Source organism: Leptonychotes weddellii, chromosome 4, assembly GCF_054177405.1.
Source record: "Leptonychotes weddellii isolate Sample4059 chromosome 4, ASM5417740v2, whole genome shotgun sequence".
Taxonomy (NCBI): domain Eukaryota; kingdom Metazoa; phylum Chordata; class Mammalia; order Carnivora; family Phocidae; genus Leptonychotes; species Leptonychotes weddellii.
The window spans coordinates 157,367,946-157,383,875 of record NC_138372.1 but is presented as its reverse complement, the minus strand read 5'-3'; the positions used below and the strand labels follow the sequence as shown (position 1 = coordinate 157,383,875).

Genomic DNA, 15,930 nt, shown 5'->3' with positions numbered 1-15,930 from the left:
GCGGTGCATGAGAACTTGCTAGTCGGCCCATGGCCATCCTACAGCCACATCTCAAAAATAGCTTGCTGTTTTCCATTCGTAATCTGTAACTGCATGAAGTGAGATCTTTGGTTCTCTGTGAAAATGGCCCCCAAGGAAAGCCAGCTGCTGTTAAATAGGCCAGATCTAAGAAAGTGAGATTTTAACCAGAAAAGTGTGGGATAAACTAGAGGGGACTTTCACAGAACCAAGCCCACCATATGCTGCTAAAACGGGGCAAATAAGGTACGTGACTGATGCCACGAGGGATTTGGCTAGTGACCAGTCCTCAACGGAGATAACTGACAGGTGAAAAAGAGAAATTTTTTTATAAAAGCTTTTTAAGTTCTTTCAGCCCTTATCATCATAATCTGAAGTAGTTACGTAACATTCCAGGGTATCTGTTACCGCTCTTTTGGGGGAAGCAACTTTAGTGATATTCGGGGATTTACTGAAATTTCATAATACCTCTCTGATGTCCACAATCTCTTCAAATATACTAAAACTCAGTGAATTCTGATTTCTAAGCATTACGCCAGATACTATGAGTGCTTATTTGTTCATTCACTGTTCCTTTAAGTAATCCTAGCCTGGCTAAGTCATGTTATATAGTGGAACTTATGAAGCCCTGATTGCGTTCCTGAACGAAGGTGTTATTTCCAAAGAACCCAGAGGAGAACCTTAAAGTTGCCTCGTAGGATACATGAGGAAAATGAAGTCCAGAGATTTTAAGGCAACTTCCCCGACATCAGTTATTTCACAGAACAGGCTTCCCTCTGTGTTTTCCATCCCACTTTGGTTTTCCTTCCCATGAACACAAAGCTACCTCAAGGCCACGACAGAGATAAAAAGACATTACAGTTCATTCTTCACTTTATTTGCATGTCCCACAATGACTCCTCCCAGCTACTGAATTCAAAAGAAAAACTGCAGTTCTTCAGTGTTAGCAGTAATTTAACAATCATTTCTTTTAAATGTCTATTTTACCCTTCATTTTAAATTGCAAAGTATGTATTTACATGTTTATATACAAATAACTTCAAAAACGAATTAACCCCAATCTTGGTCCAAGAGTTTCCACTTTAGAAGTGGGATAGTTCTATGCTATGTACGTCTTCTTCCAAAAAAGTCTCTTAGGACTTGGTGAGTTCCAAATAGTCGTTTGCAAATGGCTCCCCTGTAAGTTTAATGGACCAGGTACTTAATTTCCGAGTAAATCAGAGGAAATATTACAGAACATGCTTTGTACAATACAGCACCACTACTGAAAATGGCTCGGGGTTTTGTAATCCAAGGTTCCGATTTAAAGCAGAAATATGTGGCATAGATCGCCACAGCAAAGAAGTGTCCAATTAAAATGAAAGGGTTAGGAGACAGGCTGTAATAGAAAAAAAAATATATGTATTAGTAAGACCCAGCAATTAAAATTTACTCATAGAAAGGTTCTAATTACGTATCATCTATAAAGCTAAACACACATTCTACATTCTAGACAACTCTGGAAGCTTGTGTTGCCTACGCTCTGATAGCAGGGACAAATAAATGTTCTTACAAGAAACTCCTTAGAATATACCCCTGTCTATCAGAGAAGCCAGGAACTCTTCATGGTCTGCTTGACATAAACTGTATGTGTGGAGCTGTTTTCGTTCACTAATCTTGAGATCTCCGCCTGAAGTGACTGGATGGCCTGACCTGTGGGAGTCTTAGGTTTTCCAAAAGGTAGGAGTATTGACATTCAGATTATAAATGAATGAGAAGAGACTTAAAGAATTTTACTGTGCAGACCTTTCAAGAATAATTCTATGTATGTCTGCACTGTCAAAACCATTAGTGAGTTTCGCAAGTCCCCGCACCTTAATCGAAGTAAATTTTAAATACAAATTCCTCTATTATCCCTGGCTCCCACCGATCAGATCATGTGGTCAAACCCACCAGCAAAAAAACAAGCTATTTTAATCAGGGCTTTGGCCTCATCTACCACCAGCTTCTGTTCAAAACTGTTTTCCCAGAAGTAAAACACAGGGCTAAATTTCTTTTTTCATTTCTCTGAGCTACCTTCTGACTGGGATTCTAACGGACAAAATATAGAAAGAAGAAAGACTTGCAGTAATTCACAAACTGAGCAGTCCGAAGAAAATCTGAAAGATGTGGTTCCTCTGTGTCATCAAAACAACTTACACAGAAAGCAGCCCAACAGGACCAGCAACACATTCTCCACCAAGTTTGAAATAAAGAAAACAGGCTTTTCTTAGTTGATGTAGGGAATCTAAAATAAAATTTGGAAGTTAAAGTTGTTTAAAAAGTTGTTTAAAAGTTATTTCCTTGACTGTGTTGTAAATTCATTAAGTGATGCAAATATTCTGTAAACTCTTTTTTTATCAAAAAACACAATTCTAGAAACCAAATTCCCAGGCTCTAAGATACCCAACCTATATTTCTGAGCAGTAAACTCTCAAGTAAAAGGATAGCTGTGAATAGTAAACATTAACAATGCCTTAGATGTGTATAGTTTTTCATAATTTCAAAGTGACTCATTAAACCCTCACAACATAGTATTATCAACCAACAATTTTTTTATTTGGAATAGACGTAATAGGTAAACTTACCCCAATAAAACTCTTTCTTCCTCTAATCTTTCATAATGTAAGAAAATCAAGAGCTTAGGAAAGCTTAAAAAGAAGCACTTAGAAAAACTCAAGACTTGGTTCTTTTCTTTTTACTTGCCCACCCAGCCATTTTAGCTTCCATGCCAATTAGCAAGAGAGGTTTGACTGGCAAATCACAATCAATGAGTTGTTTTTTTTTTTTCTTTTAGCAAGAATAATGCATATAGAAAGGCTACAGAAGGTATTTGTACTATATTATCTTTTGCACTCAAGTCACCAAAGCATAGATTGCTGGGACCCTGGCCAGTTCACAGAAGGAGCTTTGTTGTAAATATCTGAAGTAATAGGACTGGAGTTACATTTATTCCTGAACAAACCTAAACGTCCAGTTTCGTTAACCTACCATTAACCATCTGTACACTGCTAGGCTTAGGAGGTGGCACGGTTGCCTCTTCCTCCATTTCTAATACAACTTCTGCTAAGTCAGTTTTTCCTTAATATACAGACTGACCATCGCCACTTTACAATATAGAAACAAAAACAAAAGCATGGGACTATTTCAAGTGAGAAAAAGGTAGATGCATTCTTCTACTTGTGCATTGTAATAGGAGACAAAATCTAAACTTGTTGTGAAGCTCGTATTCATTTTATAAAATACTATTTTGAACAGAAATTGAAACAAGTGTTCAGGAAGAAAAAGATTAACAACTATATTACATTTGAATTCACCGGCAGAAAGAACCTGCATCACAACTTTATGCATTTATGGATATATATAACCTGATCTGGACCAGAGGAATGAATAAAGATACATTACTGAAGTGGTGCTGGGAAGGTTGTCTTAAGCCTTCCACACAAAGTGGTGGATACATGATGATTAGAGGCGCAAAATCTTGCGCAAGGATGGAGTTACAAAGGGCCGCCACTTGGGAGTCCGCAGACTCGGGAAACCTGGCTATTTCTGGCCTAATGACTAACTTGTTTATAATTAAGTTCCTTCCCTTCCTGTGCTAAAAATTTGCAGTTCAGTAATTTTCATTAAAAAATATCTATACTTACCATCTGTGGCAGAAAATAATTCATAAAGAGCCTGAGCAAGGATATTCACAACAAAGGAGTGAGATGTTTTTCTCGCCCAATAGAATGATTTTTTGGCCTAAAAAAGAAAAAGATCACTTACTATATGGTAAAGGTGGGGGGGAAGCACAAATTAATGTTCATAATCCCCTCAAACTGATGTTTATCCTGAGGATCATCTATAAATAATTATGCCTCATATTTATCATTTACATATACACACAAAACATCTCTGGAGGAATGAGTTCCAGAACTCTGAAGTGAAATATCCGATCACTATGAGCAAAGTGGTCTGTGCAAACCAATGTGACATAATATTCAAACATAGAAATTCAGAAATTCTGTGAGATTTGTGGGTTGCACAGGCTCACAGGTTCTCTATGCCTGAACAAGACTGCCTAAGAACCAGGACTTAGGATCAGGTTCCTAGGTACAGATCTCCCCAGTATGGCCCCATTCCTCTTAGGCCCAGAAAGAAATCTATTGAGACATTTTTGTCAAAGAATAATTTAATATTCTACCTGGAAAACAGCTGCATCATCATAAAGGTCAGGGATACCCTTTAGCAACTTTCTCCATAGTTTCAGATCTTTAAACACAACAGTCATTCCTCCTCCAGTAAGAGGATGCCTCATATTATATGCATCTCCCAAAATAAGAACACCTATAATGAGAGAATTTAGATTATGATATCACATCCTGGATGCATCCCTTAAGACAAAGAAAAAAAAACACTGTTAATAAACATGGTGAATGTGAACCAGAAAATGAGAATGTGAAAATACAAGGGAACAAATCATGACTAAAATCTGCTGATGCAAAAATTCAATTAGTATTTACTGGGTACCTAACAGGTACTGGATACTAAGGACACAGAACAAGGACATGGTCCCCACCCTCATGAAAGTCCACATGGGAATCTAAGGTGAAGTCAAACAATGCCAAAATATTTATAAGGCCTCTTACATGAAAAAAAAAAAAAATTGGCATAAAAAGCAAGTCTCCTTATAAGGGAAAAAATGGAGAGATCTGACATTTCACAGCCATATTTGCTGCCAGCGCACCAGAGAGAAATGTCTATACAGTTCTAAGGGAAAGAAAGGAGGCCCCAGGAAGATGATAGCCAGCCACATTGTAGCTGGAATTAAAAAGCAATTATAAGCAGATATTCCAAACCTATCCGAAGTTAATTTAGAGGAATAAGCCTTGACTGAATCTTATCTGAAAATTAGCCCCTTGATGCAAAACTGCAGAAGCAGAAATGCAGCTCTCTAGGTGCATCTCCTGAGCTGCCTAAGATTCCCGGGCCACTGTCAGCCTGGTTAATGACCTAACACTTACAGTGACATTTCAACAAAGCAGTTATTTAATTTAAACCAAGAGAAATAAACAACCATTATAATGTTAAAGGGACAAAATTATGGATAATTCTTTTCTGCAATGTCACAACATGCTACATTTATAACTTATTATAAAATACATATAATAAACATTAACTTATAAAAAGGAAAACTTCTAAATATTAATTCAAATTTATGTATGACTCTAATATCTTCACTAAAAAAGCCACAAGCAACAAACAGCTTTTATTCCTTCCTCTCCATGGAACATTTCTAATTCCACCAATTACTGCTGGCATGTTGTTTATATCAATTTGGCATTAGTGTCTTCATTCTGCTTTGCATTAGTTTATTTATAGGATTAGTAGTTTACTATGCCTGTTCTTCCACAGCAAATTCAATCTGTTTATGTTCAGGAACCACAGTATATCAACAGCTCCCATTCGGACCTCTCTTTGGAGCTCCACACTCACATTTTCAATGGTGTTCCACACGTCTCCACTCAATGCCTCACCGGCACTTCATACCCAATATGTCCAAAAGTGAACTCACCACCTCTTCCCACACTTCCCTAAACTTACATTCCTTTTCCCATATCTCCAATATCAGCAAATAGCTGGCAAAGTTACCTAAACCTGAAACCTGGAATCCATCAAGAGGCCTCACTCTCCCTTACTACAATAGCCAACGAGTCACCAAGTTGCATGCATTCTACATCCTAGAGAGTACACAATTCTACTCCCTATTTTCCACTTCTACAGCCACAACCCTAGTTCGAACCTTTTATCACCACTGACATGGAACAATTACATAGCCTTACTATGAGCTTTAGCCTGACCTGTCCTCCAAACCATGCTCCACAACATATCAGAGTAGTATCTCTAAAATAAAAAGCTAATCGTGCCACTATCTTATTTAAAACTTTTCAATGAACTATTAGAAACTAATACATGAGTTCAGCAAGGTTTCAAGACAGAAGATAAATATGCAAAAATCAACTGTATTTATATACACTAGCAATGAAGAATCTTAAAATGAAATTAAGAAAACAAGTCTATTTACAATAGCATGAAAAGGAATAAAATACTTGGAAATAAGTTTAACAAAAGAAATGTAAAACACTCTGAAACTATAAAATATTGTTGAAAGAAAAAAACTTTTACTACATTTACAAATTAATTTTGACAAGAGTGCCAAGACACTTCAATGGGGAAAGAATGGTCTTTTCAACAAATGGTACTGGGACAACTGGATATCCACATATAAATGAAGTTGAACCCCTTCCGCACACCATACACAAAAATTTAACTCAAAATGGATCAAATACCTAAATCTAGTAGCTAAAACTACAAAACTCTTAGAAGGAAATACAGGAGTAAATCTTCATGACCTTGGATTGGGCAAAGACTTTTTAGATATGACATCAAAAGCACAACTGACACACACACACACAAAAAAACCATAAATTGGACTTCATGAAAATTAAAAACTTCAACTACCATCACCATGGAATGAGAGTTTTTGCAGATCATTTATCTGATAAGGGGTTTATATCTAGAATATATAAAGAACTCTTTTTTTTTTTAATATTTTTATTTATTTATTTGAGAGAGAGAATGAGACAGAGAGAGCATGAGAGGGGGGAGGGTCAGAGGGAGAAGCAGACTCCCTGCCGAGCAGGGAGCCCGATGTGGGACTCGATCCCGGGACTCCAGGATCATGACCTGAGCCGAAGGCAGTTGCTTAACCAACTGAGCCACCCAGGCGTCCCTAGAATATATAAAGAACTCTTACAGCTCGACAATAAAAGTTTTTTTCATTTGACCAATTAAGAAATGGGCAATCTGAATGGACATTTCTCCAAAGAAGAAATACAAATAAATGTCCAATATGCATATGAAAAGATTTTCAGCATCATTATCCATCAGAAAAATACAAATCAAAACCACAATGAGGTATCACTTCACACCTACGAGAATGAGTATGGCCAAAAAGACAGATAATAACAAATGTTGGTGAGGATGTGGAGAAATTGGAACCCTCATACATTGTTAATGAGAATGCAAAATGGGGCAGTCTCTCTGGAAAACATTTTGTCAGTTCCTCAAAGAGTTAAACAGAGTTACCATATCCAAGAAAAGTGAAAATTAACTCCACACAAAAACTCATATACAGATGTCCACAGCAGCATTGTTCATAACAACCAAAAGTGGAAACAAACCAAATGTCTATCAACTGATGAATGGATACTTAAAATGTAGTATATCCACACATTGAATACACACTTGGCCACAAAAACAAATGAAGGACATGCTGCAACATGGATGAACCTCAAAGAAGCCAGTTACAAAGGATTCACTGATTGTATTTATAGGAAATGCCCAGAATAGGCAAATCTATAGAGTCAAAAAGCAGATCAGTGGATGTCTGGGGCTGGTAGTTGGGAGAAAATGAGCAGTGACTGCTGATTGGTATAGGGTTTCTTTTTGGGGTGATAAAAAGGTTCTCAAATTGACTGTCATGATGGTTGCACGTATCTATGAATATGCTAAAAAGTAATAAACTGTATAAACTTTAATGGGTGAACTATATGATTTGTGAATTACATCTCAATAAAGCTATTAAAAACAAACTTCTCAATGACTTTCCACTGTCTATAGCATAAATAAATACCTTACCTTTCTACCGCTCTGACACCTATCGTGCGCTCACTCCAGCCATAGGAAACTACTGGACTTCACTGAAAGTGCCATCATTTCTCAGCCCTCCTGGCCTTTGCAGATATTGTTCCATCTACTTAGAAGTCCCTCTTTCACCGTCCACCTAATGAACTCCCACTAATCCTTCATGCCCCAACTCCAGTTTTATTTCCTGAGACACGTCTTCCCCAATCACCCTTCACAGTTCACAAGCTCCCCCCTGCCCTGTGCACCCCTTCACGGTGAACCTTGTGGTACCACGAGTGGGCTTTTACTACAGCATTTATCAACAGTGTCCTGAAATTACCAGTTCATACCCCTCACTAGAAAACTGCCTTCTCTAGATTTAGGACTATACTTAACTGTGGTAGCCTCAATAACTAGGATAATGATGTATACACTCATTATGAAATAATCAAGACATCATAAAACTAATTTTGGTGTAATGTGTTCAAGCACAGTAACCAATTCTTTGTCCCACATAGGATTCCCTTATTACATAGCATAAATCCCATCCCATATTACGTTTGGAATATTTAGAATATTAAATTTGAATATTTAGAATACCCTTTATAGAATCACTCCAATAAAATAATACCTCGCTTGTTTACTGGTGAGGAGGGAAGAAAGCTTGCCGGCATAGATCTCAAACGGGAATTCTGAGTGGCTTCCAGGAACGGGTCTTTGAGGTGGTCTGCAATAAATCCCACCCCCACCAGATAAATGGTTTATAAAATTTCAGTTTCTAATTAGCATATGTTCTTCTCAAGTCTAAACAAATACCTTCTATTATATGTTACATATAATAATATATGCACTACATATGTTACATATATCTTGTCATAAGTCAAGAATTAATTATTTTATTAATACAATTGTTCATTAAGAACCTAGTTACTATCAAACACTAATGATGTAATGTATGGTAATTAACATAACATAATAAAAAAAAGGGAAGAAAAAGGCATAAGATAGTAATAGAAAAAAAAAAAAGAACCTAGTTACTCATGCTAAGGAATGACGAAGGGATCTAAGAGAAATTTAATGTAAATACATACACGTACAGCTGAAGGAACAAAAAAGCTAAGAAAAGTGAAGCAAATTCAGAGATGAGACAGGGCCCCACCTTCCTCCCAAATGTTAACTGCCAGGTATCATATTTAACACTTAAATATACAAGCGTCACCGCCATATACTAGCAATCCACAAACAGCAGGAGGGTATGTACAGCAGAAAAACGGTAAGTTGTGGAGAGCTCTACTTTTCTGAGCTTCAGTTTCTTCATCTACAACATGAAATGCTTGGAAGAGCTCATCTCTGAGACACTCCCCAGTTTAAAGTTTTGTGCTCCTACTTGTATAGAAAATGAACTGTCTTTTCATACAGTTCCCATTGTAATCTGGGAATACAGGAGCAGAATGCCTAAGCTGAAATTGTTCCATTCCAACAAGGAGAATTTCAATAACCTAACAAATATTAATATAAACCTATAAATGGTTTCCCACCATGATCTCAGGGCAGTCTGTTCTAAACCTCTGGACTGAAGAGGCAATCTACGATAAAAGAAAAAAATGCTAAAACTATCACATTATTGACTATCTTTTTCTTAAATGTGAATAATTCATTTTTCCTCTGAAAGCTTCAAAAATGGCTTATAGTCTAAGTGCAAATGTATTGAAATGTTGAAAATGTCATTATTAAAAAATCTAAGTTGGGATGCCTCAGTGGCGCAGTCGGTTGAGCATCCTACCCTTGGTTTTGGCTCAGGTTGTGATCTTAGGGTGGTGAGATGGAGCCCTGTGTTGCCCAGCAGAGAGTCTGCTTAAGACTCTCTCTCCCTCTCCCTTTGCCCCTCCCCACCTTGTTCATACGATCTCTCTCAATCTGTCTCTAAATAAATAAAATCTTTAAAAAAAAATCTAAGTTACTCCATGTATACATTCATATCTGTTAATATTCTGTTATTAAACAGAGTGCTTTCACTTAGATTAAAAAATAACTTGAAAAAGAAACAGAATTTTTAAACAAAATATACTCCTACCAAAGACAGTTTCCTATTACTATAATCATATAATTGGCAAGCAGGGTTTCCCTTCAATTTTATCAATATCCTTAATATTTTAATTAATATCTTAAATGTTTATTTACTTTTACTTACATCTTCCCATTCTCAAAAAAAATGCCAGAAAGTAATTTTTTAGGAGTGTTTTACAAATATGTCTGAAATCTCATGAAGCCTTTCTGTATTCAACTCCAAACTAAAAATGACCTTGAAGATTGCTTACAGCTCTCATGTTCTGAGGATGGGATGTATGAGCCAGACACGCCTAGCCTCAACCTTGACTCCACCACTTACTAACAGTTTATCCTTGGAGGAGCTTACTGACTCCTAGTTCCCTCACCAATAAAATGGACATAATGGTAATGCCCTACCTCAGAGGGTGACTACGTAGATAAATGAAATCAAGTTTGTAAAGCACCTTATAGTAGATATTCAATAAATGGTAGCTACCATATCTACAAAAACCAAGCGCTAAAGTAAGGAAGTAGGAGAGATATCTCAAGAATTCAGAGATCTTACATCTCTATCCAGACTACCTAAAAATGTACCATTTTCCTCAATACTAATAATTATTCTAAAACAATGATTTAATTATTAATATGAAAAAATATATTGAAACTATTTTCTTTTAATTTGGAGATTTTCATATGTGCTGGTTAAACAGCTCAGCTCCAGTGTATCTGACTGGGTGCATTTTTACCTGCCATCCTTATCTCTGGCCTAGTTAAGACCCAGCTTTAGTGAGAACTGGAGATGGACAGCCTTTTGTGATATTTACTTTCAGACCACAGATTACAATGTGAACGAAATCCTATTTCTTTTTTTTTTTTAAAGATTTTTATTTATTTAACACAGAGAGAGAGAGCACAAGTAGGCAGAGCAGCAGAGAGAGGGAGAGGGAGAAGCAGGCTCTCCGCCGAGCAGGGAGCCTGATGCGGGGCTCGATCCCAGGACCCTGGGACCACAACCTGAGCCGAAGGCAGCCGCTTAACGACTGAGCCACCCAGGCGCCCCACGAAATCCTATTTCTTACCAGGTAATTGTGGGTAAATTTTTTCAGCCATGTGTTCTCTTAGGTTTCTGGGCATTTCTCCTCGAATGTCAACAAGTACTCGAGTTTCATCAGATGAAATCTGGTAGATAAGAACTGGACTTGGATTAGCCAAAATAAGTTCAGCATGATTTGCTTTAAACTGTGGTGCATTCTAGAATAAAACAAAACAAAATATTCTAATAATTTTCAAATTCCAAGTTGCTTTTATTTTTCTACAATTACATTCCTACAGTACCTTCATTAGAAAGCCGACAAAATGAGATGAAACAGAAACTTTATTAGAGATCAGGTTTTTCCTGAACTTGGAAAAAAGTCCATCTGCAACAATAGTCAATGGAGCGTGGAGTTCCTACAACAAAGATAAACAATGCTCAGCTAAATGGTTAGAAATACACAGTAAAACGACCATTCTCTTAAAATGTGCATTCTTGTAAAATATTTACACATTTTATTGGACAACGTTATATAGGGTAATGAGGATTGCCTGCCTTCAAAGCACTACCATCCAAACCATCTGGGATTAAAGCTACACTTTGATCAACAACAGGGGAACCAACTACAAAGCAAGTGTGGACCACAGAATATTGAATCTCATCACAAAGTCCAAGGACGACTCCACGTTTATTCTAAAATTTTCTAACTTCGTATAGTGCTTTCAATCAGTGGCTAGGGCTTAGAAGAATTTTTGTATGCATAGATGTAGGTCTCCATATTATCTTGCAATCACCATCATTAGAGTATAGTTTCTAGGTGGTGACCCCAGAGATCAGCCCAGAAACGCCAACAGATTAGCCTTTCACTTTCTCTTCTCTTCCTAAATCAACATGAGCAGGTACTGGCAATTATTTTACTCTGCTATTTCCACAGAGATTCTCTTACTTTTCCCTTTCGGATTAAAACAACTGTTTCATTTATCCTAATCATTTTTTTTGTTCCAATTTGTCTTTTTATTAAAACATGAGCTAAATTTAAGAAATTAGTCTTTGGACTTTATTTCCCAGAGTTGTTAGAAGATCTAAATGACAATATAACTCATAATGAAAATATACTGAAAAGCACAAGAGCTGATGTAAAATGGTAAATCAAGATTCCAGGTATGAAGGGATTAGAGTAAGTGAAGAATGAAACCACTCATTTCTTTTATGTTGACTCCTTCCTTTTTTCACCTTCCAGGTCCCCTCTGCTTCTCTGCACATGTGTATTTCTTGTTTCAGTTTAATACTGCTGATCTAGTGGTGCATGTCTACAAAGCTGTTGTATAGAGTTCTGAGATGCTCTAAAGAGTAATGTGTTGCAGTCTGAAATTCACCCTGCAGCAGAGGGCTTAGAGAGAACTCAGTCTATTAGATGAGTAAATTGGTGGGCTTACTTTTCAAAGGAGTAGAGGAAAAAGGAGGAGAAACATATCTTAGGAAGAGCTAAGATTTGCTATCTCTCACCTTGATGTCCCCAGTTTCTTTATCCCTGTACTGAACTCCTATCACAGCATCATCTTCTTCTAGTAACTGTAGCACGATGCCTTCAATAAACTTTGTACTAAAGGATAAACAGAAATAAATTATATAGTAGCACACTTGGACAATTTAAATAATGAATGACCAATTCCTTACTCCTTATCTCCAGTTACAAATGGGACTCACACGTGTGCACACACGTATCAAGGAAAGGTCTGGAATGACAAAACGCAAAAACATTAATGGACTTTAGAAGTAAGTGTGGCTTTTATTTTCTAATTTCTTAAAATTGAATACATATACACTAATGTAATGATTTTTTAAAGTGTTTTTAAAAGCAACATGAGATTTTTACCTCAATTCATTAAAAAAAAATACATGCGGAGAAACTTTACACACCACACAAATTCATACAGAGATGGGAAAATATTGAATTGGGAGTTTATCCACCAAATTATCCAGAGTAGTTACTTCTAGTCAGAAGAATCATGGATAAGTTTTACAATCTTTGTATTTTTGTGCATTTTCCCATGTTTCCACAATGAACATATTCTACTTCCACAGATAGCAACTCTCAGTCCTAAGGGTAAGTCCACTCACTTCTTCACTTGCTTTGGCAATACTTAAGCCCTTGTTAATGAGATGAGGGTTCTCATGTGTAAAACTTTCTCAATTATAGTGCCAAAGGGCTAGGGGCAAATAGAAGTTAATAATTAGGAGAAGAGCCAGTCCTGTCAGCCTAGGGTTTTCCCCTGAAGTCTCTGTTGACTTTTAACAGAAAATACCGTGAGCACAAACCCCAACTCCCAAATAGGCAGACAAGGCCTTAACCCTTGGTTACAACTGCATCCTCTAAATTCCAACAACATAAAAAAAAAACCACACAATGTATTTAGTCAAAGGAAAAATCTCAATAGTTCTGTCATTCAAACGGAAATTCTCTACATGATATTGTCAACAAAGGCACTGAAGATCTAACATTCTTCTAACTTACAGTTTACTTTAGAATACCTATGCTCCAGCCCATACCCAAACACTTATGACAAAATTGATGAAATAGCATTTGTGCAAAGGCCAAGTTTAAATGTGTTTAACATTCTAAACCTGCGTAGTCTTACTTCGGCTCTGCCATAGCTGCTTTCCGCAGACCCATGATGAATCTTCCGTGATGGAAAGCTCTTCCACTCCGCACTTGACTGTTTTCGGACAGAGGGTAAGGAATTTGAACCTCTGATTTGCTTTCCTGATCATGAATTATGTAGCCATCTACCACCTGGGCATCAATACCTTCCACTGCATCTACAAAACAATTCAGTTCAAAAAAATCAATTTTGTTAACATGCCCAGAGTTATATGAGGCACCAAATGATAAGGAGGCATCAAAAATGAGTCTCTGTCTTCATAATGCGATGAAACCATGTCGACAACTGGACATTAATGTAACTATTTCAGAAATCTTAATGTGTCTGGAAGACAACCACTTAGCAAATCTGTAAAACCATAAAAGATTAATATTTATGTATAAAATTTATTCATTAAATTTCATAGGAAAAATATTAAGAGCCTAGTAATAATGGGTGAAAAGTTTATGGGTATTCACATTAAGCAATACGGAAATATTGAACATAGCAGGGAAGGGAAATGTTCAAAACCTGATTTAAAAAAAAAATCAATGAAATAAATTAAAACAGTAAGATACCAAATCTATCAAAATTGCTGGTGAGATTATAATAAAACTGATAAATTTACTGGTTCTAATATAAACTAAAAACATTTTAGAAAGTAACTGTAGCACTAATTACCAAGAACCAAGAAGTTAGCATCCTTTGATGTAATAATCTTTAAGTCTTATCAATTCATCTATCGTTCATCCTAAAGATATAATTTTTAATTTTTTTTTAAAGATTTTATTTATTTATTTGACAGAGAGAGACAAAGCGAGAGAGGGAACACAAGCAAGGGGAGTGGGAGAGGGAGAAGCAGGCCTCCCGTGGAGCAGGGAGCCCGATGCGGGGCTCGATCCCAGGACCCTGAGATCATGACCTGAGCCTAAGGCAGACGCTCAATGACTGAGCCACCCAGGCGCCCTAATTTTTAATTTTTAATAATTTTTAAGGTTATATGCAAGAGTAAGTTCACTATAGTGTTATCTCTAATAAAGAATAACTGAAAACAACCTAAATATTCATCTAAGTTACAAAGAGTACATTATGAAATGTCAATTGAGAATATACCATACATAGGCCTAAAATCGTAATGGTTAATATATTAAGGTGAAGTACATTAGAATAATGAAATGGATGAAAGAAAATCTTCATAAACAATTCTATCACACATCTAGGCTAAGATCAAAATAAATTAGTTTTCTGATATTCTTTTTAATGCCACTTAGAGTGCAGGCAGGATCAAGCTGGATGAATATTGTCACACATCTGACCCAGAATCAAAACTAATTAGTTTTTCAGTATGGTTCTCAAATTATTACAGTTAAAATTCAGTCAGAGATTCAGTACACAGATATCCGAAAAGCTGCCAATTTGCAGTGTATTCAATTTGGATCTCAGCAAACTGCCAATCATTTCTGACCTAAATATTTGAAACCCATCTGGTATTTCTATAATGCTTTGTCCAGCTACTGAGACAGTTTGTTTTTCTTAACCCATAACTATATTACAGAAGTACTTGAAATGTTTAAACTGGCCAATTTTAGAACACACCAGAAAATGTAAAAAGTATAGTAGCACAGCAAAATTTTTCCTTGGGTAAACTATCTTAAGGTAAATAAGGTCTAATTTAAGATTTCTTAACATCTATCTGTCTCTATCTCACCTTTATTGATGAAATCATATATGGCAGACTTTGAACACTTTTACTTTCTTAAGCAGGCAAGAAGACAGTACCCTACACTTCAATGAAATTCATGCTTCATGAATACTAGATGTTAATAACTCTGAAGCCAGATAACTTAGAGCTATCACTATCTATTAATCATAAAGCTCCACACTTAAGATATTAAGACTACTGGTCAACATACCAGATAAAATGACATGGAAAACATTCCTCTGCAGAACTGCTTGCTATAAAAAGGCAAGTTAAAAAACAAAACTAACAAGGAAAAAACAAAAAACAAAAAACCACCTATACTAAAAATGGAAAGCAACGTCAAAGTCAAACCAGTGAGCAAGTTTGAAAGGCAACAGTATAAAGGAATCAGAACCACAAGCCTAAACAATTGGAGTTTTAAGGGCCACTCCTGAATAGGAGGTAGGGGCCCCCATGGCCAGGGACAAGGAAACTTAGCACCATTCATAAATTTCTTGTCAATAAAATAGAAACCACAAAAACTCAATTCAATACCCTGAGATAAGGTATAGAAGTAAGCCATTCACCACAGTCTATGGGTGAAGTCATCCATAAAAAATCCAAACATACCTTGTGCCATGACCTGGTATAAAGTCTGAACCTCAAACTAAGTATACAGTGCATAATAAAATAGGTATCATTTATGAAAGCCCAAATATAAACCAGAGTCAAGGAATAAATATAGCAAAAGACATATGAGATTTATGAAACATTATTTTTTTTTTTTAGGACTTTAGAACATTTTCTTTTTTTTTTTT

At 36.3% G+C, this 15,930-nt stretch overlaps 1 protein-coding gene across 3 annotated transcripts in view; it reads right to left on the bottom strand.

The window, feature by feature from the left end:
- Nucleotides 1-873: 873 nt before the first annotated feature.
- SQLE (squalene epoxidase) overlaps nt 874-15,930 on the bottom strand; it is a 24,548-nt gene continuing 9,491 nt past the window's right edge. The window contains exons 3-11 of one of the 3 annotated variants that reach the window (XM_081816533.1): nt 13,429-13,609; nt 12,296-12,392; nt 11,092-11,205; nt 10,836-10,935; nt 8,339-8,434; nt 4,223-4,365; nt 3,684-3,780; nt 2,197-2,284; nt 874-1,396 (exon numbers count right to left, since the gene is read on the bottom strand). In XM_081816533.1, coding sequence (XP_081672659.1) covers nt 1,204-1,396; nt 2,197-2,284; nt 3,684-3,780; nt 4,223-4,365; nt 8,339-8,434; nt 10,836-10,935; nt 11,092-11,205; nt 12,296-12,392; nt 13,429-13,609 — 1,109 coding nt within the window. In that variant the 3' untranslated portion in view covers nt 874-1,203. Of the gene's footprint in view, nt 1,397-2,196; nt 2,285-2,309; nt 3,144-3,683; nt 3,781-4,222; nt 4,366-8,338; nt 8,435-10,835; nt 11,008-11,091; nt 11,206-12,295; nt 12,393-13,428; nt 13,610-15,930 lie in introns of those variants that run through there. The other 2 variants (XM_006739560.3, XM_081816534.1) reach the window with 2 other exon arrangements.